At 39.7% G+C, this 24,672-nt stretch overlaps 1 protein-coding gene across 2 annotated transcripts in view; it reads left to right on the top strand.

Moving 5' to 3' along the window:
• The window catches only part of prex2 (phosphatidylinositol-3,4,5-trisphosphate-dependent Rac exchange factor 2), a 97,142-nt gene that overhangs the window by 52,937 nt on the left and 19,533 nt on the right, over positions 1-24,672 (top strand). For both annotated transcript variants that reach the window (XM_008396340.3, XM_008396341.3), the window contains 16 exons: positions 1,149-1,266; positions 1,867-2,051; positions 4,692-4,853; positions 7,630-7,852; positions 7,941-8,148; positions 12,939-13,118; positions 14,255-14,349; positions 14,593-14,675; positions 15,248-15,338; positions 18,379-18,507; positions 19,253-19,294; positions 20,379-20,476; positions 20,559-20,705; positions 22,561-22,663; positions 22,908-23,051; positions 23,147-23,261. In XM_008396340.3, the coding sequence (XP_008394562.1) occupies positions 1,149-1,266; positions 1,867-2,051; positions 4,692-4,853; positions 7,630-7,852; positions 7,941-8,148; positions 12,939-13,118; positions 14,255-14,349; positions 14,593-14,675; positions 15,248-15,338; positions 18,379-18,507; positions 19,253-19,294; positions 20,379-20,476; positions 20,559-20,705; positions 22,561-22,663; positions 22,908-23,051; positions 23,147-23,261 (2,123 nt within the window). The remainder of the gene's footprint in view (positions 1-1,148; positions 1,267-1,866; positions 2,052-4,691; positions 4,854-7,629; positions 7,853-7,940; positions 8,149-12,938; positions 13,119-14,254; positions 14,350-14,592; positions 14,676-15,247; positions 15,339-18,378; positions 18,508-19,252; positions 19,295-20,378; positions 20,477-20,558; positions 20,706-22,560; positions 22,664-22,907; positions 23,052-23,146; positions 23,262-24,672) is intronic.

Below are 24,672 nucleotides of genomic sequence, written 5' to 3'. Positions count from 1 at the left end.
GATCAGGTTGTTTTTTTTTTGGACAATTTCTAAAATCTGGTTACCACACTATTGCTAAAATATAAGGGTAGCTTTTGAAATGTTTTTCTGGCCTTTCAGTCATCCTGTTTTATTGGAATAGCAGTTGCTATAAATCAGATTAACACTTATTAAAACTGAGAGACTATGATTGTGAAGTGGGTACTTTAGGCTTTTTTTTAGCAATTAGCTTGTTAGCACGAGTAGCATAAATAGCATAAGTCGCGCTCTGTAATTTCTTGAAAATGTACATCCTTGCCTTTCCTAAAGTTGAACAAAAGGTTTCAACCTTTTCAAATTGAACATGTTTCATGACTTACTTTCTAAAGATCAAAAGGATAAAAACAGAACAAAATGTGTAATTCCTTTATCCTTTCTTTTATCCGTTAAGTGTCTTTCACTCACAGCTTCAGTGAAAAGCAGATATTCCAGAAAACACAGCATCCCTTGAAAAAGTGTGTTGCGTCTCTGAGCTTCCTCGGACTTGATCTCTGACATCTGACTAATACTGAGTGCCTGTCCACAGTGACATTGACACTTTTTGGTGCATTTGCACTTTTGCCTCCACCCTGCATGGTGAAGATATTTTAAATACTCATTTGTGATATAGCCATGTGGACTGGATGTTTGGAGAAGGTTTCAACCTCCACGTAAAGTTTCAAATAATTTTGAATGAACTTAATCTGAAAGTGGACAAATTCATGTTTGATTAGTTGGTGTGTGTATACTTGTAATGGATCTAATCCATTCAGTAATAAGTAAAACTTTGAGATGCGCCAAATTAATGTGCCATAATCAGAATCAGATCATTTTCCCTTGAATGGCTCTGATCAGTCATTGTCATGCTGAAAAGTCTGACCTTTGTTTTCTCTTGTTCATTAAATTTCTTAAAACTAAGACATGCAAATAGTTTATGTAAATAATAACATATATGTAATGGATTGTTTACTTTGATCTTTTTTTTCATTTAATTAAAAATGAAATAAAGGTTGCAATTGCTTTTGTGCAGAAAATGCGGATAATCTTGTAACTTGTTAGATTCAATAATATGTCTTATCAATTAAAACAATCTTCCTCTTGAACCTGTTTGTGAAATGTCTTTGATGAACAGTCATATTATTGTTCTGCAGCAAGACACCGTTAAGTGGATTTACAATAACAGCGAGAGCGCTCTGGAGGAAAACCATAAATCTGACCAGAAACCCACCCTGGAGGAGAACGGAGATGGCTTCGAGGGCAAAGTGGAAGGTGACCACACACAAACACACAAGCGTATTCACAAAGCACATAATAATCACCCATTTGGGAGAATACACTGTGGTCCACGGTGTTTGTGAATGCAACTCATGCCTGTTCACACGGATACACTTAAGCTCATTCTTACCGAATTAGACGCTGCTCTGAAACAGGCTCATCTGGATTGCGTTAGTCTGAGAACAGCCGCTTCCTTTGGCTCATCAAGTGTTAATTTCCCTCAACAATTTATAGATCCCAAAGAGAGAGTAAAACAAGGAAAGCTATTCCCCTTTCAGCAAGTTGCTGCAGAGCACAATTTATTGCCATATTAAGCCATTTCATTAGCACAGGGCTGGTTAATTTAGTGGAACTACTCATCATTTTTTTTTTCTGCAGGGATAGATGGAGGAAAACCATGAGTAGCGAGTCTTATTTTTGAATTATGCTCCGACTTGGTGGTCTGAGGCCTCCTTTGTTGCTGGATGTGATGATGAAATCAATGCTTGCAGCATCGCCAAATTGCATCCCAAAAATTGATGAATTCGTACCGTTTTGATTGTGTGATTAAAAACAATACAGAATTCTGCCCTTTGTGTGATTCTCCTATTTTAGAAGTGATGGACAAATTCAACACGATCGCCATCATTGATGGGAAGAAGGACCACGTGAGTCTGACTGTAGACAACGTCCACCTGGAGTACGGCGTGGTGTACGAGTACGACAGCACTGCTGGCATCAAGTGCCACGTGCTGGAGAAGATGGTCGAGCCCAAGGGGTTCTTCAGCCTCACTGCGAAGGTATCGGCTCGCTTTACTTTTGAGATGATCTCAAAACATTTTGCAGAGAGGTCAGCGTGCAAATCATTTAAGTCCCACAGCAAAATTCAAACTCGATTTTTAGAGGAGGCTGCTTAGCCCTCTAAAATGCAGGTAGAGATTAAATCTGTATCTAAAGAGATACAGATTGTGAGTTGCAACACATTCAAAAAACGTTAAAAAATGAAAGTAAAAAAAAAAGAATACTAAAGATGCACATATTTCTGATCTCCAGTTTTTCTAAAGCCATAATTCCAGTACCAGTTTTAATAAATTATTGATAAATTAATTGATTTCTATTTCACAATTATTATTGGCCCAGGTCAAAAATATTTCTTCTCTTTTCCTGCTCTGTTTGTTAATAACTACCTACCTTATGATTATGGACAATGACACATTATCTTTGAGGAGGGAGTCTTTGTAAAACAGGCCAGACTAATTGTGTTTCTTCTTACTTCAATTTGAAAATGCCTTGTTTTTAAATTGGCTGCATATAGCCTTACCAAATGTCTAGCTAATCACTGGTCAGGGGTGATGAAGTTTGAAAATCATTAATCAAAGACAGCAGTTTTTGTGCTTTTCTGTAGATCACTGAAAGTTTTTGTTTAAAGCGACATCCTGGAACATTTTGAAAACAGTAGATTAAAGTGTGAGGCTTTAAGCCATTCTGCAAAGCCTTTCCTTTCAAGACTAAGGATCATGATCCTCCACTTTAGGCCGAGGCGGAAACTTTCTGGTCTTGAATGCCTCACAAGGAACTTTTAAGCCAAGAGGAGCACTTCAGCATGGAAAACACTTAAATAAATGCTGCTCTCTGCAGTCAGCTGTTGCATCCAGAAATGTAACCTGAAGCCTGAACATGCATGCAGGAAGCCATAAATCAGCTCTGCTTAAGGCTGCAAGGTCTGTAGGGAATAAGCTCAATTGGGATGAACTGAAACAAGAAGTTTGGACAGATGTATGTCAAAACTTTTAAGCATATGAAATTGGCAGTAAAAGGCTTCCAAATGATTCGTCCTTCAAAAGGTCCTTTTCCTCTTTCTTTTTTTTTTTTTAACAATTTGTTTGCTGGAGTGGTGGGGCTCCTCTTACCTTAGTCAAGGTCATCATTTATGGAGAAGCCATGAGAAAAATCAAATACATGTCTTGCTGCTTTTGTCTGATTTAACAGGAAGGAAGCAGCCAGATCCTGCCAGTTCCAAATCTCATTTTACTGATCCTTTATAGTTGTAACTGGCTCTATAAAATCAGGAATATTTACAGTTGGCTACTCTGGATCATACGGCTTCAATACATCCCATTTTTCCTGTAATAGTTTCTAAAGGAGTGAAAAAGCTACATCTGTGTGAAATACAATGAAGTTGAACAAAGGCACCTACAACTCATTTTACCTCTTGTTTGGTCCATGTTTGTAACCCTGTGATGTCCTGGTAAATTGTCCTCATTAGATGCTACAAAGTGTGTAATATTTTTCTGCCCTCTGTATGTCCTTATTGGCTTTTTGCATGAACAGAAACAAATGGGGGTGAGGAAGAAACAAACAATTTTGACTTTTTTTTTTTTGACGATAATGTTTGCATCACAAATAAATCATCATGATTCAAGTAAAATACATAAACATAAATATTCAAATAAGAACACTAAAACATTCCATTTTTTGTGCAGGAAATGGATACACTATTTTGTGATTCGAATTAAAAATGACTAAGCATTTAGTTTTAATCTGTAATGCTCTGATAGCTAAAAATGAGCAATGCAGTAGCTCAGATTTTAAATGAAAAACATTGCATTGTGCAAAAAAAAAAAGTCTGTGGGCTACTTCTGCACACTTAAAATCACCAGCTTTTTTTCAAAAGGTCTTGCAAAGCAAATTAAAACCGAGAACGCATTTTAGTTATTTCATTTCCCGCCTGGTTAAGAGCATGCCTTTTACGTCCCAGCAGCGATGTTCGCAGTATGAATCATTATTGATTTAAAGCACACGGAGGATGACAGATCCACTCAGACATGAAGATGCAATGCTTGCTGAAGTGAAAAATACCCTTTTGCAGCATCTCTCTGCCAGATCCTTTAATGAACGGCATCTCCCTTTCTTGTAGTAAATTATTTCAGATCAAACGTGAGAACATGCCTGGAGCTAGATTTACAGTTGTAGCGTATAGTCTTTACTGTAAAGCGTTTTTCTAAATAAGAAAGCCATTAGAAAAAGAAAAAACCCTGCCAAATAGTCCTTAAAGCCATAAAGTAAATTGTACCGGCGCTTTCCCATTGCTGCAAAGTGAAAGTAATTTTAGTACATCTGCTGCAGCATCCTGTATCATCCTTGGAGAGTTGGGTGCTGTGTTAAATGTGGGTAACTCCACTTCAGTCTCTTCCTGCAGCTACATTTTTCTCCCCTGCTTTCCTGTTTTCTTTATATCAAATTTTTGATCGGAACAATCTGGGTGTATCTTCATGAATTTATGGAACGTGGGGAATTTTATTCAGTCCAGTTTAGCTGCTCGTGAAATTCTGCTGAGAAATAAGACTGGCTTTTTATTCATGCGCCATTCGTATGATTTTTAGAGGCTCTCTCATATCAATTCATCATCGCTGTCTCTGTTTACCGTCGTCTGCGAGCAGATCCTGGAGGCTTTGGCGCGGAACGACGACATGCTGCTGCAGATGTGCGGCAGGTTGAGCTCCAGCTGTGACGTGATACCCGACGACTTGCAGGTACGCTTCAATGCGATGTGTGGCGAGAGGGCGGAGCACATCAACCGGCGCATCACCAGTTACAGAAAGGTACGACGATGCAAAATAATGATTTGAACCAGATAAGCACCCTGGGTAACATTTTATTTGAAGGGGTTGAATAAGACTGACATGACACTGTCATAAACATGAATAAGCCTTCATAAATATTTAGGACTGTTGTCATAAAGCGTCATTCGGTAAATTATGACACTTTTAATACAAAGTTGACATTATTCCAAATGTCTTTGTTATGACAACTTGACATTAACCAAGAAATCATTACTGATATAAATTTGTTATAAAAGTATTACTGATTGCACTTTAAAAATTAGGTATCTTTATGTTATTAAAGGTAAAGTTTAAAGAAATCAAAATAGGAAATGAAAGATTACCGTAATTACAAGAGAATTCAAAAAGACAATCATGTAAAATATGAAGAAAAACTGAGAAAAGAGCAAAGCAAGTAGGATTTTTAGATTCTCCATATTCAAGTAGACTGTGCTTGAGCTATTTTGTAAAAATGAAATGTCAAATACAATCACTTGCAATGAAGAACAAGTACAACTACGCACAGTACATGCATTTCTTTATTTTTATTTGTAAAAACCCTTGAAAACTTCTCCTTTTTTCGTCTCACTTAACGACAATGTACTACTTTAGCTGGTAAATCACATGAAATGTACATGACATTTCATGGTTGTGCTTGAAACATGACCAAATGACTATTGTAAATTGCTAGAAAACAATGATAAAATAATAAAACTTTCCCAGAACATGACATTTACCAGAACTAGGACTTTGTAAACCAAAGTCCTGAGATGAAAAGTTGACATTTTGTGTCACTTCTCCTCAACATCTGCACACATTCCATCATAGGCAATGCATGCAAGTGTACGTGAGGAAAAAAAAGAACAGACTGACTCGACATTAGACAGAGGTCTTGGATTAATTACCACTCATAAATATCCTTGCAAAGTCACAGCCAGGACATCCAGTTGTGTAAGATCCCCTTTTGTTGCAGAACGTTCCTCCTCAGACCTCCGGGGAGAGAGACGGAGTGGGAAGTGTGGAGGTAGGGACTGATTAAAGCCGAGATGAACAGAAAGATGGAGCAGAAAGTGATCAGAAGGAGAGATTTTTGACTTGTGCTTTGAAATTTCGAGCTCCATATTCAATTCAATTCTAATCCCACATGGAAATTAAATGAATGATAAAATGACAGATGTTACGGCAACTCCTTTCCTCCTTCCTTTGTCATTAAACTAACCACGATAACTGAAAAGAAACACTGTTTTGTTTCTTATTTAAAAGATGCAGGCAGTATAATATAAATGGGAATCTCTTTCTCCAAAGAATACTTAAAAAAAAATAATCCAGTGTTGCTAAACATCTGCTGTAAATACACAAGGCGGCATGTTGGCGCTGTGATGGAGTTCAGGGAAAAGTACAAACAATTTGAGTGGATCCAGGACGACCTTCCAACTCCCTCTGCACCATGTTTTTCATAGATGTTCAATTTTCTCTAATTTTTTCAGAAGTTTTCTTTCTTTCTGGCTGTTGTCAGATGTTCCTGCACAAATCCTTGATTGTTGATCCCTTCTGGAGGATATTTGGCCCCTAATAAGCTGCGTACACAGGATCCACGTGTGGAAGATTGATCTGAGTTTTGTTGCAAAGACATGTCTTTCAGTAGAGAATATGTTTGACATTTACTCTGGAAAACAGAAATCTGCAGCTCTTCAGCAGAAAACCTGAAACATGAACTCGCATTCCGGAGCTCGCTGAAGTCAAACATGAAAAGTCCCAATTACAACGCGATGATATGAGCGGCTGCGCACCATTTCAGCTCCGTTTACCTTGGTCTAAACAACGAAGGGGTTGTGTCGGGGTCTGGAGATTTTTCCACACGTATGAGCAATGGCGATCTTAGGAACCTGTTTTAAATCTTTTGATTTGCTAAAAATATTTGAGTTGCCACATGAAACGGAGAGAATGCTGAAATTGTACTGAAACGCGTGTTTTTGCTTTTATTCCAGAGCCAACTCTCAGATGAGTAAAGGACAATGCGGCATTTAGTTAACAGATGCTTTAATGTGTTTTACATGTAGCCTTTCAATACTTCACATCAGCTAAGCAATGCAAGGTTACATCTTCTTAAAATGTTTCCATGCTTTGAAAAACTATAATTACCAATGTCACCCACCTGGAAGTTATTACAGGGGTGTCTGCGCATCCTTAAAAAGTTTTATAAATCCATGTATCTCAAATTAAAGCCTTAAAATGTCTTAAATTCACGTAAAGGAAAGTTGACTTTAAATGAGTTAACCACAGGTTTAAAAGTTTGTCGTGGCCGGACTATTTCATCTTATTATATATAATTTGTGCTTCTCTTTTCTGTCAAGCAAATGTTTGAGATCCATGTAGACATCTTCGTTGCAGTCTGTGAATTGAGGCGGTTGAAGGTACCGCTAATGCTAATGCTAATGCTAATATACCCTTGCTAGCTAGCATTTTCTTGTGTCTACCGTGTAAAAGTGTAAATGTATCGCTATCGTTGACTGGACAACGTCCATCTTCGCCTTTGACTCACTTCTGTTGCCCACTCATACGATGCTATGTGCATTTTGGGCAAAAAACCTTGTTACTACTAAATACAAAATGATTTGTACATTTTTATTGTTGCACATCTTAAATTTAATTCATAATGGTCTTAAAAAGATCTTTAAAAAGCCTTAAATTTTAGTTGGTGAAACCTGCAGAAACCCTGTATGAGAACAATTATAAACTCATCATCTGGCTGGATCTCTCCTTTACTTTGATGCAGTTTTCTCGGGTACTGAAGAACAGAGCATGGCCCACGTTCAAGCAGGCCAAAGCCAAAGTCTCACCTCTCCACAGCAGCGACTTCTGTCCCACGAACTGCCACATCAATGTGATGGAGGTCTCCTACCCCAAGACCACAACCTCTCTGGGCAGTGCATTTGGCGTGCAGCTGGACAGCAGGAAGAACTCGTTGGAGAAGAGTGCACGCAGCGCTGGAGAGAGCGGTGAGGATGGTGCAGAGCATGGGCATTTTATTTCATTATTTATCTAGCTGTGACAGGGTTTTTACTGACGAGAGGGGTTTGTGTACAGGTAAGCTGAACCCCATGGTGAATGCCCAATACACCATCACAACTATGGCTGCCCCGTCGAGTCACAGTCTGGGTCGGATGGAGGGACACGGACTTCGTTTTCTGCTCCGAGAAGAAGACCTGCTCACCCTGGACGCATATCAGAAACTTCTTTATAAACTCACCGCTGCTGTCAAGGAAATGGAGACACACGGCGCCCATATTCACGAGTAAGTAGCTTTAAGTACTTCATGGTATAGAAACAAAGTACTGTATATTTGTGATGGAGAAGGTTAACGTTAGCATGTTTTATTAATAAAAATAAAAAAAAGAGAGAAAAGCATGGAGTACATTGTATTATGTCCACTTCACTCTCATGCTGGTAAAATCGAACAGACCTACAGTAACTGCCTTCAGAAGTTATGCAAACATAAATAAAATTCATACTTACAATTTATTTACAGCATAAACCCTACTGTGAAGGCTTCAGAGGTTTGCTAGAAAACATTAAAGAGCAAACAGCATCATAAAGACCAAGGAACCCAGCAAACAGGGTTGCGTTCTAAAATAACAGCTCTGAATTTCTCACAGAATAGTGAAATATTCATGGCAATCTGCATCTCTTTCAGATTGCCATAAGCCATAAGGCTACCTGGTCAGATGAGACTTATAATCTGATTTTTTTGGTTGTACCCCGGACGCAGTGCTATAGTAAAACATAGTGGTGGCTGCATTATGTTGTGGGAATGCTTTCCATTAGCACGAAAAGAGAAGCTGCTCAGAGTTGATGGGAAGAAACGATGTAGCTAAATAATGGGCAGTCCTGAAAACCTTTTAAGATCACCAGTGGGGTCTGGTTGCTAGGTGAAAACTGAAAACCACAGACTTTCTACCTTTCATTTGGCAAGGCCAGAGGCATTTTGCCGAGCAGGATGAGGGAAAAGTTTGAATTTTCCAGATGTGTAAAGTTGGCAGGTACATAAAAGGACAATCATGGCAGGATTTTAAATCCAAGTATAATTTTTCTTCTACATTACAATTACACGATACTTTGTGTAGGCCGGTTAAAATGCAATAAACTTTTGAATTGTAGTGTGAGAAAATGTGTATAAGTTCAAGCAGTATGAATACACTGCATATCAAGTACTGAATTGGCTATGTGTGTCAGATCAAACCACTTTATGGACTGCCTTTATTTTTTTTTTTTTTACCCAAAAACTCGTCCAGATGAATGAATTGTAAGAAAGGAATTGAATGAGGTACATGTGAAGGGCACGTTGTAAGAATGAAACCATTTGAAAACATAGAAAACATGAATTTCTTCTGACTCTAATTTAACGTGCTTCATTCTTTAACCCAACAGCTAAGGCATTTCGTTTGCCTCATAGAGCAAGGATGAGCTTAGAATTCGTTCTATATTCGGGTTCACCACTAAATCCGACTAATTATCGCTCACTGAACCTTTAATATTACAACCTTTAATACGTCATAAAGTTCTGGCCGGATTTCATGAGGTGACAAAATCCCTCTGGGACTTCAACTGTTTTTATTGCAGACTGCTCAGATGTTTATTTCTGTTGTAAAGTATTTAACCATGATGACTGACTTACCTTTGGTGCAAGGCCAGAGTTATTGAATGCCCCATAGGAATGTGGTTTTTATTAAATCAGCCAAAATCTGTTCATTCAACATCAACACCAGTTACGCCACTTATCTGAAGCTGTTCTTATCTTGTTAATTATGTGAAGAAAACAACTGAAGACTCCTTATAAATTGGGTATGGAGCTTTCTACTGAACAAGAAATAAAACCTCTACGAAGAAAGGCGGGTGTTGTACAGAGACGGCCCCTCCTCTGTAAAAGCTTCTCACCATCAAGGCACCAATAAAACTTACCTGCACAGCAGTTAATAATTGCTTGCAGACAGCTCTGTGATTGTTAAGCCTGCTATGAATCTTCAGGTAATCACTCCATTGATTTAGTCATTAATAGTCTCCTCTTAATTTGGCGAACGAGATTAAAAGTTGCCCGATGAAGCGGAGCTGTCAGCTCACTTCGTAAATGATGAGCAGCGTCCTCAGCAGGGTTTTAATGTCTGAGTCGAGACAAATTCTGTCATGCTCCTGTCACTGCCAATTAGCTCGCCAGCATTCTCGCAACACGCCGAAGAGTCCAGGAAGCATCTAGCGAAGCGATAATGACCTTTACCGTGAGCTGTCTGTTCGACATGCAGACTACAGAGAAGGAGCTTGTTAAGGGTAGGAGGATGTGAGAATGGGCACAAGGGTTTTCAGCGCAGTAACTAATTTGGCTTGTTGCTGGTTGCAGTCTGCATCTTTTTGACCTCTGAGGGACCGCGAAGCCTTCCTTAGCACTTCTTTAGATTGATTTGTATATTAGACTGTTCGCTGGCGGGCCAAGGATCATTACTAATACTTCTCATGCTCTAGTTCTTGCCCTTCTGAGGTCTCCAGATTCTTTTTTTTTAAATCTCCAATCCTTTGTTTTTGTTTGCCATCTCCAAAGGCAGCTTGGATTTTGGATTTTGTTCACTTTTTTAGTCGCCTCCTTTTTGTAAGCCTCTTAGAGGTTCTATTCTGCGAATATAATGAAACGCTGACGTGGCTATTTTATATGTCGTGTTGAACGTATCCTTTTTCCGTTCTGAATGCCAACAAAGGGAGTCTTCTGCATATTCACAGCAGAGTATAAATATCCATATAATTTAAGGAAAGATAAAAACTTTGGACACAGTTTGCCGTTGCATAACTTCTTGGCAGACTTTCGAAGAATCCATTTTTAGGCAGGGACCAGTGACCTTTTGTTTCTATGCCTCAGAGACGGGGGTCACAGCTGCGAGAGGACATACTCGATGACGTGCTTCTTATCAGGACTTCCTCCCTTCCAAGTCCGAATAACAAATCTCCTTACGTTGGCCTTCTATTTCCATAACTTTGTTCTTAGTTTGCACATTGAACAGCACCTGGCAGTGATTTAAAGCTGCAGGGTTCTTGGAGTGATTCACCTCAATCTATATTAAAGGGAAATGTATGGTCGTATTTTAGAGCCAGAAAACATAAAAATCAGAAAAATATAAAACACAAAAAATTCATAGTCGGTTTTTCCATTGTTTTCAAAGCGCATAAGTAATTTTAAAACACTCTCCTGACATGAGAAGAATGTTGTCCTCTCAAGACATTGTCTGACTGCTCCATCCTGAAGCCTCCTGCTCACAGTCACCGAGGAAGCATAATAGATTTCTTTCTTCTATAAAACTTTATTTTGTAAAAAAGGAATCCGTTCCTTAGATTTGTGGCTGAGTTTTTATGCGCAAATGGCAGATTTTTGTGAGAAAGCTGCATATGGACTGATGGGTGTGGCAGATGTGTCTTCTGCAAAATGTTTTAACAGCTACATTACTGTAGTACTGTAAAACTCATCAGCAAAATACAGTCTTATAATGTGACTTTTTATGTAGAGTTTTTCAGTCTTTTTAAATATGGTTTACACTCTAGATGTCTTTAGCAAAACAGAACCAAAGTCAAATTCCTTGTTTGTGATTTTAAAAGGAGAAACTTGCACAGTCACTTCATTGCCTTCAAATGTGATGTATTCTGGCGACACAGCTGTTGTATTTCACTACTACGTTATTAGTGGTAAAATCCCGTCTCTCTGTTTGGGTGCCAGATTGTTAGGTCTCAGAGCTGCTGCAGGTCAGCACTGAGACCAATTCTCCTGACTTTAACAATCCTCCTGATTTTTTTCCCTTGCGCACTTAAGAAATCTTCAGGAACTCAAAATTAAGCTGCAGACATGGTTGTTATATTTGTTCTGGATTGATATTGGTATATGCATTGATGCCAATGTTCTTCATTCTTTGGCTGTAAATTTAATCCAGACTTCTTGCCTGGTTTCCTTTTTCTTTCCATCAGAATTTCCTTTTACAGATGGAGGTTAACAATGTATATTATGAAGAACCAAATGTGCCATAATTTAGTAGTTGCATTGAAATAAGTTTTTTTGGTTTTTTTTGCCTGCTTTCATTCTCTTGGTCATAGCTTCCCTACATTTGAGCCTTTAGGCCACCATCTCTGATCCATGTATTGTTATTCTGCCATGTCTCCCAGTCCTCATAATAGCTTCACTTCTTTAGTAATGAGCAGCCAATCACAGATCTAGCAGGGCCTCTCTATGGCAATGGAATGCCACTTTGTTTTTTAGGGGCATTGTGGCAGATTCTGGACCGAACTGTAATGAGGGCATCTTTGCTGCCTTGTCGGCATGCAAATGAATGGAAAGGAGGTCAGCTGGGAGGGAGAGAGAGAGAGGGTAGAGTTGAAGAGATGTTTGGCTGGCGTGAGGAAGCTATGTTCATTTTGATGAAGAACAGACTAACGCAGTCCCTCTCCAACGCTTCCACTTTGAAATGTCTTGGAGGCCGATGGAATGACGTAATGGAAAATGTAGGCAGGCTCAAACTGAAAGGAGTCCGAAATATAAACAGACATCGCGTGTCAGAGCAAATGCGTGGGGGGGGGGAGAGATCAAAAAAGTACAAGCCTAGCATTTATTGGGATATGGCTTTAAACACCACCATGTGTTGTTGCAACTGTGAAAATATCCTGTCCATCCTCTTCCTGCCGCTCTGATAGACATCTAGCAGAACAGAATAAAAGTCAGTGGCGGCACAGAGAGGGGAACTGATCTCTGCATCCGCGTCACAGCATGTTGATACAGCTGCCCCCTTACATGATATTTGAATCTTTAAATACGATTGGGACCTCTGAGCATCTTAAGATTTTGTGCCGGCGCCAAATTGAAACAAGCCAGGGTTTTGTTTGGCCCACGCAGTCCGCTATTGGAGCCCCAGACACGAGTGGCGTCTACTACGGACTGTAAACACTGCATCAACAACCCACCAGACGATTGTGTTAACTTTTTTTATTTTTGATCTTTCTATCTTGTGTTTTATGCAATTCCTCTTCACTTTTTTCCCGTGCTTTTCTCTCTGTCTACATCAGCCTTCTATCCTCCATCACATATCCTGCAGCGTCAGAGGTGAGACACCCAGAGAGCTACATCTCCGCAGAGAGCGAAGGGGAGAAGGCAGAGAGGAATGGGAAGAAGGTGTGTTTCAATGTGACAGGAGACGAGCAGGAGGACTCTGGACATGACACTATCAGCAACAGAGACTCGTATAGGTAACACTCAAGAGAGAGACGTTCACATAACAACTGGTGCTTATAGTAACTTGTTCTTTGTCATAAAAGCATTCATACTAAAACAACAATGCATGACTTAATGTTTTCGAAATGCATTGGATCAAATCTATTTTTGAACAAATTTGACCGAATGCACCTAAATTTAGCTCAAGTTGAGCTAACCAGAACTAGGCTTCATTAAGATGAGTTTAACAATGGTGAGTTGAGCTAAACTACTGTATTTTCCGCACTATAAGGTGCACTGGATTATAAGGCGCACCTTCAATGAATTGCCTATTTTAAAACTTTTTTCACATATAATGCGGTGCGCATTGTAAGGCGCATGGAATAGACGCTACAGTAGAGGGTGGAGTTACGTTATGCATCCATTAGATGGAGCTGCACTCAAATGAATGTCAACAAAACAGTCCAACTCCAGTCAGCAAGGAGAGCTTCCAAGACTGGGCCGGGGCGTGGCCGGACGATGGTCATCTTTCTCCGTTCGCCCACAGCATGTTCGTAGAGAACGTGGTGCTAAATGACCTGCAGACGACCTGATTATAGACGGTTGGTAGGTAGATAGGTCTGTCAAACTATTAATAAATTACAAACCAGCATTCTGACAACTATCCCAGCATGCACCTCAAGCTTCTTCTTCTACGGGGAAAAATGAAGTCGGCGGTTGCTTACCGTAGTTGCTAGACCTGTTGTGGCTCAATATTGGTCCATACATAAGGCGCACTGGATTATAAGGCGCACTGTCGGCTTTTGAGGAAATTGAAGGTTTTTAGGTGCGCCTTATAGTGCGGAAAATACGGTATTATAGATCAAGCTGTTGGGGGGCTAAGTGGAGCAGAGCTAAAGTATAATTACGTTACATTAAAGTAAAGTAAGTTAATTTGATGTAAGATAAGGTTAAGATAACTGGAGCCAAAGATAAGATCAGATGAACTTAGTTGAGCTAAATTGAGGTAAGATAATTTAAGTTGTTAGGATAAGCTAGGCTAAACAAAACATGAAAATGTATTTAAGATGAGTTAAGATACTTATTCTATGCTATGTCGAGCTGTGCTTGGGTTTATATCGCATACCTTTTTGCACAGTTCCAATAATATTCTGTTCTTGTTTTTCATCAGTGACTGCAACAGCAACAGGAACTCGATCGCCTCCTTCAGCAGCATCTGCAGCAGTCACTGCAGCTCCTATGTTCACAGTGATGACATGGATTCAGGTGCACAAACATCACAAATATTGTTTTTTATGTATCTTACATGAGGAAGTGAAGACCTTGTATTTGCAATGGACTAATCAGAATTTTGATAGGAGAAAAGTCCTTCTTTTTGATTGTTCAGAATTTCTACACCTTTGTTTAGAAAATGTAAAAAAAGAACGAAACAAGGACATTTTTTTTCTTTATTGTAAAGGAAAGACATTGATGTGGTCCAAATGACTGATTGTATTTGCATTTCTGCAGGAGATGAAATGCCATCTAGTGTGTGGCTGTCCCATGACAAGCAGAGGAAACTACACAGCTTCCTAGAGCATCTGTTTAGCCAGGTGGGTTAGTTAAACATCCTAAATGTGAAATTATGTTAGGAAACCTAGAGGGCTCAAGGTTGCACAATATTGTTGTCCAGAAGTTTCCCTTAACTTGAGATATTAAAATATTAACAAGACAGTTCCAGGAATTAGCATTTCTATGATTTCTATGGTGAACATTTCTCATTTTTCAAAGGTCAGCTGTTTATTGAAACCTAAAGTGGGATGACTTATTGTAGCTCCAAGCAGGGCAAATGGAACAGCCTTGATATTTTCTGGGACCTTTACAACAATAGGGCATGAGGATATTTCTATCATTGGTGGAAAAAGAAAAGGAACAAAGCTGTGCTGCTCTTTTTGTCTGCTTCCTGTAATATGTTGTAATATAGAGCTTTTTTTTGCCCCCCCAGCATCACAAACTGTGAATCCATTTGGGTTTGGCGAGGGGGAAGCAGGTGTTAGTTATGCGGGGGCAGCTGGGGTCTTTTTTTTATTTTTTATGTTTTGGGTCCCCTGTGCAAACTTTCCAATCTGGACGCAGTGGGAGACTGTATCAGGTGTTCTATGTTTGACCCGACCGCTTTCTTCAGGTGGACTCAATCACCAGCATGCTGAGAGGAGCGGGGGTGGCGCGGGCATTCGAGCAGACAAAGTGCTTCACGCCTGCAAGAGGGCTGCAAGGTAAAACCACCAGAAAAATGCAAGCGTGTACTTTTTTTTTTTTCAGTCATTACTGGATCACCTTTTGATTTTGGAGCTTTTGTTCCATTGTGCACTCGCGGCCACCTTTTTCTCTGTCAATTTCTACATTTTTAACTGCGCTGTCCGCAGTTCTTGGGAGAGTTACCCCCTGATGTGGGTCTGAGAGGAGGAAGATGGTATAAAAGGCTCTCAGGGCCAGTATTGACTTAAAACAGAGCAGGAGATGGATACACAGCGGCTGTGACTTCCTGTTGTGTACTGTGATGCTAGGCAGACACATGGGAGCAAGTGTTATAGCTGGATTATAAACATTTAGAAAACATATCAATTTTAAACATTTTCTCTCCATTCATTTCCATTTCCGTCTGTAGTGTGAAGATGGCGCTGCTTCCATTGCAAAACTATTTAGACCTCTTGGAGTTTTCCAGATTTTGTAACATTACCATCCGAAGCCTTCATAACATGAATATAAAGTTATGTATAAGTTTTATGTAGAGATAGCAGAGAAGCGGGTTGTAAATAAAAGTTCAGTTTTAAAATAATAAAATATTTTGTATTGGTCTAACGCACGTTGAGATTTGTGGTTGTAACGTGACAAAATGCTGAAAAGTTCAATTAGTTTGAGTACTTATGTAAGACACTGTAATCGGTAGCTCATTCTGCCACCTGACCCCATTTTAGCCTTAGTGTTTAACCTTGGTGTCTATTGTTAGGTCATATCTCTTACAGGGAAATGTAGGAAATGTGGAAGGAAAGGGCTAAATTTATCCTTATCATTTCCTTCTACAAATACAAACTAGCTGACAGCGTTCTTTCATCATCCCTGAAGCTTTCTGCGGATGGCTCGACCCATTTCTCAGATAAACCACCAAAAGAAAGTGTGTGTGTGTGTGTGTGTGTGTGTGTGTGCGTGTGTGTGTGCGGGTGTGTGTGTGTGCGTGTGTGTAGTGCAAGCTTGCTTCCCAGTGAGTCATTTTTCTTCAAAAAGCAACAAAAGACCGTCTTGTCTTGCATTTGTCTCTATTCCACTGTGCAAAACTCACTTGCAACTAAGTCTTTGTGTCCTCGCGTGTCCCTTAATGCACAGCGGTGAGTACTTTATGCAAAACAGCAGATTACCTACTTATTTTGTACGTTTCGGATAATTCAAGCCTCCAGACACCCTGGCCAATACGGTGCACCAGCTTCCCTCTCATCTCCAGCTCTCCTCAAGTGAGCGCAGATATACTTAAACACAACATAGAGCTGTTTGTGTTCGCTTGCCTCCAGGAGGCACATGAGGGCTTGATCACCGCTGATCCATCTCGGCTTTAGTAATGCCTGTGGTTGATAATACAGCAAATATGATTATCTAAGAAGTGCAGAATTCCTGCATCCAAACTCACACTTTTTTCACTTGTTTGTAAGATCTTGGTGTTTTCTTCTTATGTAAACTTTATTGTTGGTCTCTTATGTAAATTTAAAGGTTTTTCCACTCATGTACTCATTAAAAAGTGGTTGGAAAAAGTTGCTTGTACCAGATACAAGTACAATGTTAAAGCCATAAACTTTGTGACCACCCTGAGAGGAAAATGAGCAATTTATTTGTTTATATAGTGAGGTTTGGATTATTTTATTTTAAGATTTTGTCAGCTGAAGCAAAAACTGCTAAAAAGTCACACGTATTTATCGACTTGTCGCCAAGTTTTAAAGTGTTTATGCTCTTTTGACGTCCACATTTTGTCACATCACAGCTGTAAACTTCAGTAGTTTTTATTTGGGTTTCATGTGACAGACCAACGCAATTTAATCTTTAATTAAAAAGTGAAAAGAAGATGATATATGGTTTTAAAATCTGTTTGTATTCAATCTCATTGACACCCTTTCAAAATCCCCACCATCTGAAAGTGAAAAGGTCATGACACCACTACAAACCTAAGACACTGCTGTCCAACTAAATTGACAGGTTTGACAAATACATTGCTAATCGAAGCAGGAGCCAGGTGGTCCTTGGTAACTCTGGAGGAGCTGCAGAAATTCACAGCTCAGGGGGAAGAGTCTGTTGACCAGACAACTGTTTGTCATGGACTCCACTGATTTGGGCTTTATGGAAGTGTGGGAAGAAAAAAAGCATTGTGAAAACAAAGCTACTAGGGGTGCAGTTTGCAGCTCACCAGACATGTAGGAGACACTCAGACTTATTCAAAAATGTCCTCTGGCCAGATGAGGCTAAAGTTTTACTAGAAGCAAAATACTATGAGTTCTAGAAAAGTATCCCTGTACAATACCCTAATGCAACTTTTACAATCTGTTTTATGTCTTTTACAAGAGCCGTTTCTGCTCCTACTAAACGAAATTTGTCTGGAACCACAAAGTCTCTCTTCGGAAAAAGATAAAATTACACTTTGAATGTGGCAATACTTTATGAATTTAACTTGTGTGGGAAGACTTAAACGGCCGTCTGTCTGTTTTATCTTCTACCTGCTCCTTTTCGAACAAATTGTGTATAATTGCATGTTAATTGACATAACTATTTGTCTTACAATTTTTTTTTCCCTGTTTTGACATTTTATTATCAGTCCGGAATAAATAAATTGTTAAGGCTGATGAGGAGAATGTGAATGGAGCTCAACTCAGGACAAACCTGGAAGAACCCAGTACAGGCTGCTACAGCCTTGAGATTTTCCAACAGAACAACCATAAATATGCAACCAGAGCTAAAGTATAATGGCTTAGATCAAATCATGCTCATGTGAAAATTGAGATATAAATCTAAGTATCTGGCAAAAAAACCCCTCATCTGATCCAGCATCCCTTCCTGAGACTCTTTTAATAATCTCTTTGCTTATTATATTGGTTTTTCACACTTGGTTTATTCTGAGGAAGTTGTTTTAATTTTGCCTTGCTTTTCCTGGCTTTTTAGTAAGGCTTAGAAGTTTTAAAATGTCCCTTAGAGCTGATAAACATTTTGGGGGGGGAGGGGGGGGGGGATCCACATTGAGTTGGGTCAGTATAATTATTTATGTTTGTTTTTCAACAGAATTCCTGCAGGAGATGGAGCCCAGGGTGAACTGCGCCAAAAAGCTGCGCCTCCACATCAAGCAGGACCCATGGAACCTTCCCAACAGCGTTCAGGGGCTCACACAAATCATTTCTAAATATGTAGAAGGTCAGTGTTCACCTGAGATGCTCCAAAATGCATGGCACATGCACAAAGCCAATTATAAATCCACAACGTTTAAGCCACGAAAGCACGCAGTCACACACTGTGTTTAAAAGACAAAATAATAATAATAATAATCTGGCTTTAAATAAAATGTTTTTCGAATTGGCCTATTCTTCAATGTACCCCCCCTCCCACTTGTTTATTAATTGAAATAACAGACTATTTCACTTAGTAATGGCTCTGTCACTTTAAAATGTAAACCTATAACCATCCTGGGACTCATAAATTGGAACCGCTGAGCTGAATCTGAAAATTCGCCGAGAATTGCAAAGGATATTTTTTATTGCCACAGGAGTGTGTGGTTTTGTTTTTGTTGATTCCCGGACTGAACACACGCACGCACACACTAAAGTGGTACGAGCCCACAGTGGGAACTGTACCAAGCACTAACAGCCTGCCACTCGACACTCCTGGGAAAGGTGAGCTGGTGGTCACAACCGAGGAAATACAGAAAGACAGAGTTATTATTAATGCATCTCACAAGGCTCGTGTTTTCATCAGTGTGGCTTCCTGCTTTGTAGCACAAGGCCATGACTACAAACAAATCTAGATTTAAACTGTTATATTTTTTCCTCCCTGTCTTCTGGTTTTCTATATGTAAAATAAACCAGTAGTTGAGCAGGAATAATGTAAACCATTAAAATTTCTCTGAAGTACTCACTGGTTTTCTTGCGTTTCTTGTTTTCAGAGGTGAAGACACGACTGCTCTTGGTTCTACTGCAGTATACAGGTTTGTTCTGCCATCATTGTTAAAACTGAGCACAGTGTTATGTGCATTTTAAATCATTTGCTAGTTTAGCTTGATTTGGCTTCGACTTGTCATGTATGGAGGTTACTTTCAAATGATTTGTTTCAAGTTGGTTCCATCTATAAAACTGTCTGCAATGCGAATGTTATAGAATATCCTCAGGTTAGAACAGGCATCACCAACCTTTTCAGTCTGAAGAACCATGTTTCCCCTCGCCCTTAAAACTTTAAACATTTTCTGTGTGTTAATTAGGTAATTCGTCTTTAGGATATCTTCCAGCTATTGTTTCTAATTTTTAAAAAAATGAAGAGTTTTGCATTATTATGAGCCAGTTAAACTTAACATTTACTAATAGATTATCATAACAGAACACCAAATTAATCGTTTTGTTTATTTTAATTTAATGTTGTTTTATCTCATCATTGATATTTGCTCATTCGGTTCATCAGAATTACTATGTTTGCTTCTGGTATCCTATTGATCCCAGTGTTGCATTGTGTAAGTGCTGCAATAACCAACTTCCAATACTGGTAAGATTAAAACCTTAGATTCTACTTGGCTCTCATTAAGGGGACAGCAGGCATTAAAACGTTTAGTAGTGAATAAACTTGCTAATAAAACTCCTGTGCTTCCTTCCATGAGAACTTTGACAAACTGCAATCGAGCTCCTTGGCAAATTGTGTTTGAAAGTTTTCATCTTCCGCGCAACATAATTAAATAATATCTCAGGGACTACTGGGCAATTTGTTTCGTTTAGTGTTAACTTTTTATCGCTCGGAAAATATTGCAGCTGATTATTTCCCACATGAATAAACAAAACATTTGTTTTCAGTTTTCTCCAGAAAGAATTTCCAGTAGAATAAGAATATTTGTTGACCTCAGGGTGTTCAGGATGCGGTTTCAGCATCCTCATCTCAGTCAGTTGTTGGCCCAGTCACGTAGTACTTCCATTTTAAATCTGTTGGTTTTGTTTTTTTGTTTACCTCCTCCCTCGCTACAGCTGAGGCCTTTTCTCTGTTTCCTTTTCATGATTTACTTCCTTGTGTTGTTTCCCCTTTCTCTCAAGACTCTGAGATCCAGTTGCGACGAGATGTGGTGTTTTGTCAGTCTTTAGTTGCAGTGGTGTGCGCATTCTCAGAGCACCTGTTGGCTGTACTGAACCAGGTGGGTCACACTGAAAGTACATCCTGCATTATAAAAAGCATTTGCGTTTTTCTTATAATATTGTTTGATGTTTGTTTACTAGTTCCATACTGTAGGAGTAGAACTGGATCAGGACTTTCCAGATCCTCAGGAACTCCAGGAAGCCCAGGAGGCGAGCCGACGGTGGCTGGAGCAGATCGCCAGCGCTGGCCTGCTGTTTCACTTCCAGTCCCTCCTGTCTCCCAATCTGGTAAGCAGCCAGGAACAGTCGGATTGTAGGCAATAACGGACTTACGTTAATTGAAAACATTGCACCTCTCCTAATCCTTTACTTGCATTAGATGAGTCATGTACCAGTTTGGGCATATCCTCTTGGTTAATTATCCACATCCTCCTGGAACTGGATTGCGTGCAAAATCTCAGACGACAAGAACTGTGGTTATGTGGCGTTTCCTGGTTATTTATTACATTTCAGCCAGGATTTCTGTTATGCTTTGTGGATAACGATGATCGACCAAATAAGACTGGAATTTCATTTTATGTTTGAAATTTTAAACAGTCTTCCTCATTAGTCATAACACCCCAAGATACAGACACAACCACGAGCACGAGAAAAGGGAATTGAAGGTATTTTACGATGCATCCACATCAGTTCCTGCTGTCAATCTTAGTAAGCCTTACTGCTTTCCGAAGGATTTCTTAGACTTTGGTCATGTTGAGAGGTTCAGCGTCAGTGGCACATCTTTCCTCAAGCAGCCTTGAATCAAACAATAAGGCCGTTATCTGGACTCTGTAGAACTTTATTGAATGTTGAGGATTTAGTTCAGCCTAGTGTGCTTGTGGTGTTGACAGGGGGAAATCTAAAAGGGCAAGACGTCACTGTCCTCGCCTGTCACTTTGAGTGGATGTAGATTTGAAATTCTCGAAAGTTAAAAGAAATTGTCTGATATACATTGATATGAAGTGATCAAAGACGGTGACATCCAGTTTAAACCAAGCATGTACACCAAAACAAAGCATGACTTGGCAGGTCGGTGGTTACGCTTCTGTCTTCATATGAGAAATGTGCCTGTAGATAACGACCCCTAATCCTCCTCCACTGCTGGCCAATTCAGCTCTCTGGACGGGGTCGATAGGGACAGGAAGAACAACAGAAGGGAGAAGGGAAGGCTAACAGAGACTTATAATCAGAAATATATAAGCGCCTGCTGCTGTAGCCGTAAGAAGATGTGTGCTTCCTTTTGCCTGATGAGGAGACGCTGAGGAGGAAACACATCCTCCCACTCGTTGGGTCATGTAAACAAATTCAAACAAGCTAAAGCAAAGATGGAGACAGACAGACGTGTGTAAACAGCTATAGTTCCTCCATTAAGCTATACCAAATTCTTTATAGCTGCCTTCAATGAAGACATTCTTGAAATTTTCAAAAGCTTACATAGTCCAGTGCTTATTTGATCACAAAGCCATATTGTGGTTAAAAATAGTAAAACATAGACAACTGGAGGTTAAAAAAAGAGACGTCTTGAAGATTACCTATGGCTGAGAAAACTTATCAAAACATCATAAAAAGAGCACAGAACCTGAGAGATGCATCAGTCCTCAGGAGATAAGCTGCAGTTTACCAAGACGCCAGTGAAGGTTGTTTTGGGAATCACCTTCTTTTGTGTAATAGTGTAGTGTTTAAAAGTTTAATATTTTGTAATAAATTAAACTAAAATAATTGAAACAATGTTTTATCAGAACAAATGTCTGCTGTGTGTATTCAGTAATCATTGACTTATGTGTTGTGGGTCTGGTGGGTCTTTTCGCCTTACAGTGTCAGGACTGATATGTTGAATTCAATGAATAAAATGCTCAATGGACAGGGTGTGCCACTGATGTTCTGTCTGTGTCACAAAGATACTTCTCTTAAGTAGTTTCTTTTTCCAGCTTTCACTTAATTACATTGCCTGCATTTATATATGAGCCTATATTAAATGTCTTACCATGCGATTTGATGAAAGATGTTTTTGAGGAAAGTCCTGTTGCGCAGATCAGCTGGTGAGGTTTGATGAGAGACTACCGTAAAAAGAATAAACTCATGTTCACCGTTTCTTCCTCCTCAGACTGATGAGCAGGCCATGCTGGAGGACACTCAGGTGGCCCTGATTGATCTGGAGAAGGTCACTTTCCACTTCCAACAATTTGAAGGAGAACCATTGGTAGCAAGTATGCAGTCTTTTGGGTTTGACCTCAAGTTACAGGGCTCTCCTCATTTATTGCGGCTTCCTTTTAAGAAGAAACTGTAACTTAATCCTCAATCACAGCAGCATGATCTCATAACTATGATATTTTGGTTGCATTTCGAACAATAATTTTGATTTGAGATGATGCTACTACAATAAAAGATACATTTATTCATCAGCTACCTCTGTTAACCTGTGCCATGTCTCTGCTTTTTGTCTTCCGGCAGATATGCCCATCTCCCACCAGGTGGAGGGCACTCGCCAGGCCCTGAGGGTCTGCTTCTACCTGGAGAGTTACTACTTCGCACATTTGCCGTACAGGCTAAAAAACGGAGGAGGTGTCAAAATCTACCCAGTACTCTTTACGCAGGGTAAAAGGAGTCAGTTTTAGGAAAAAACGACAAAAGGCTTCTTTGCAGAAAATCATGAAAACTGAAAACCTCCTTGTGCGTCTCCTCATGTTTAGCTCTGGAGAGCATGGAGGGTTATTACTACAGAGACAACGTGTCGGTGGAGGAATATCAGGCCCAAATTAACGCTTCCTCGTTGGAGAAGGTCAAGCAGTACAACAAAAGACTCGGGTACAGTATAGCACACACACACACACACACATTAGCAGCGCTTCATGTTGCGTAGTGCAGCAGAGTTTCTTAGATATGATATAAATCAAGATGTCCTTCCTTTCCGATGAGTTTGAGTGTCAGTGCTCAGCAGCAGAACTTGAAGGTGATTGGCTGAGGGGGAGCACGGTTGGGAATGTTGCGATTGGCCGTAAGCACACACACAGCAGGGGCGGCAGTGGCTGGATGAGAACGCACAGCACGCCGCCGGGTTTGCTGCAGTGCCTCTGTGCAGCTGCTGCACTCAGTCACTTTACACCCCATTGCTTTTCGACACACTCGAGACTCCCCGTGATTGGCCAGGTGTGGAAAATGTGATGAAGTAGAAAGACATGTGAAGAAGAACTTTAATTTGTTTAACTTCCTGGGCTGTGTGAGGGGGGGAAATTGCACTCCGAGGCAGAGAGACAAATGTTAGAGAGCTATCTAACTTGTATTAAATGTGACTTCCCTCTTAAGCCTATTTCCCTTAATGAGCACCTAAGAGGATGACCGCTGGTCTTGGGTTTAACATTTGCTGCAGCTTGTGTGGATAATTAAAATTATAAGCACAGTCTCCCTTATAATTGAGCTTTGTCATATTCGGCGCAGTCGGTTTTGGGGGCTTTAAAAGATTTATAGTCCTGGCAGTTGCGTGCTTCATCAGTGCCATCTCAGCATAGCTAAATATTAATTTTCAAGGATTGATTTATTCATAGAGTTTTTTAATTTATTTGTAATGGTTAGAAGTGAGAGCCGCATTTCCCAGAGCACAGTTTTGGAAAGCAAATAAAGCGAGGAGACTGAATATTTTATTGATTGTTTTTAACAGCAGTTTTGTCTTTTTAAACAATTCTTGTCTTTTCTTGGTTCTAGTGGACTCATTTTGTCAGAGAATGTTTGCATTTTCTTGACAAAAATCGTCCCTAAAGCTGGTATGAATCTGTGTTCTGTGACAGGAGGCTCACTTGTATACCCCAAAATTACAAAAATATGAAATGGTCAAAGCCAAGATCTCTGTGGGAGCGACTTGAAGGAACAACCAACACACCCTGAAAGTGATTTTTCTTGTGAAATTGCTCGTTGTACCTTTAGTGTTTCCTCCAACTTCATTGCTAAAATTGAGCCTCCTTTCTGTGGTATCAACTTTCACACTGAAGATTATTGCAGTTAGTACAGCTTGGTAACGCTTAGTATGGTGCATTCACAATTTATACAGTTGGATTTTTGAGTTTCTTATTGACTGGTCACCGCTCATGGCCAGTCAAGCTTAAAGTTGACCTGTTCTGGAAGCAACCGTTTTCTCAGCTCGTGTTAAGCTTTATAGAGCAATATATATATATATATTGCTCTACTTCTTGTACTGCTGCTTTCTGTATAATTTCACCTGCAC

The sequence above is a fragment of the Poecilia reticulata genome, chromosome 20 (genome assembly GCF_904066995.2).
Source record: "Poecilia reticulata chromosome 20, P_reticulata-male-v2, whole genome shotgun sequence".
Taxonomy (NCBI): domain Eukaryota; kingdom Metazoa; phylum Chordata; class Actinopteri; order Cyprinodontiformes; family Poeciliidae; genus Poecilia; species Poecilia reticulata.
Note: the sequence above shows the minus strand (reverse complement) of the source record. Positions and strands in the feature narration are given on the sequence as shown.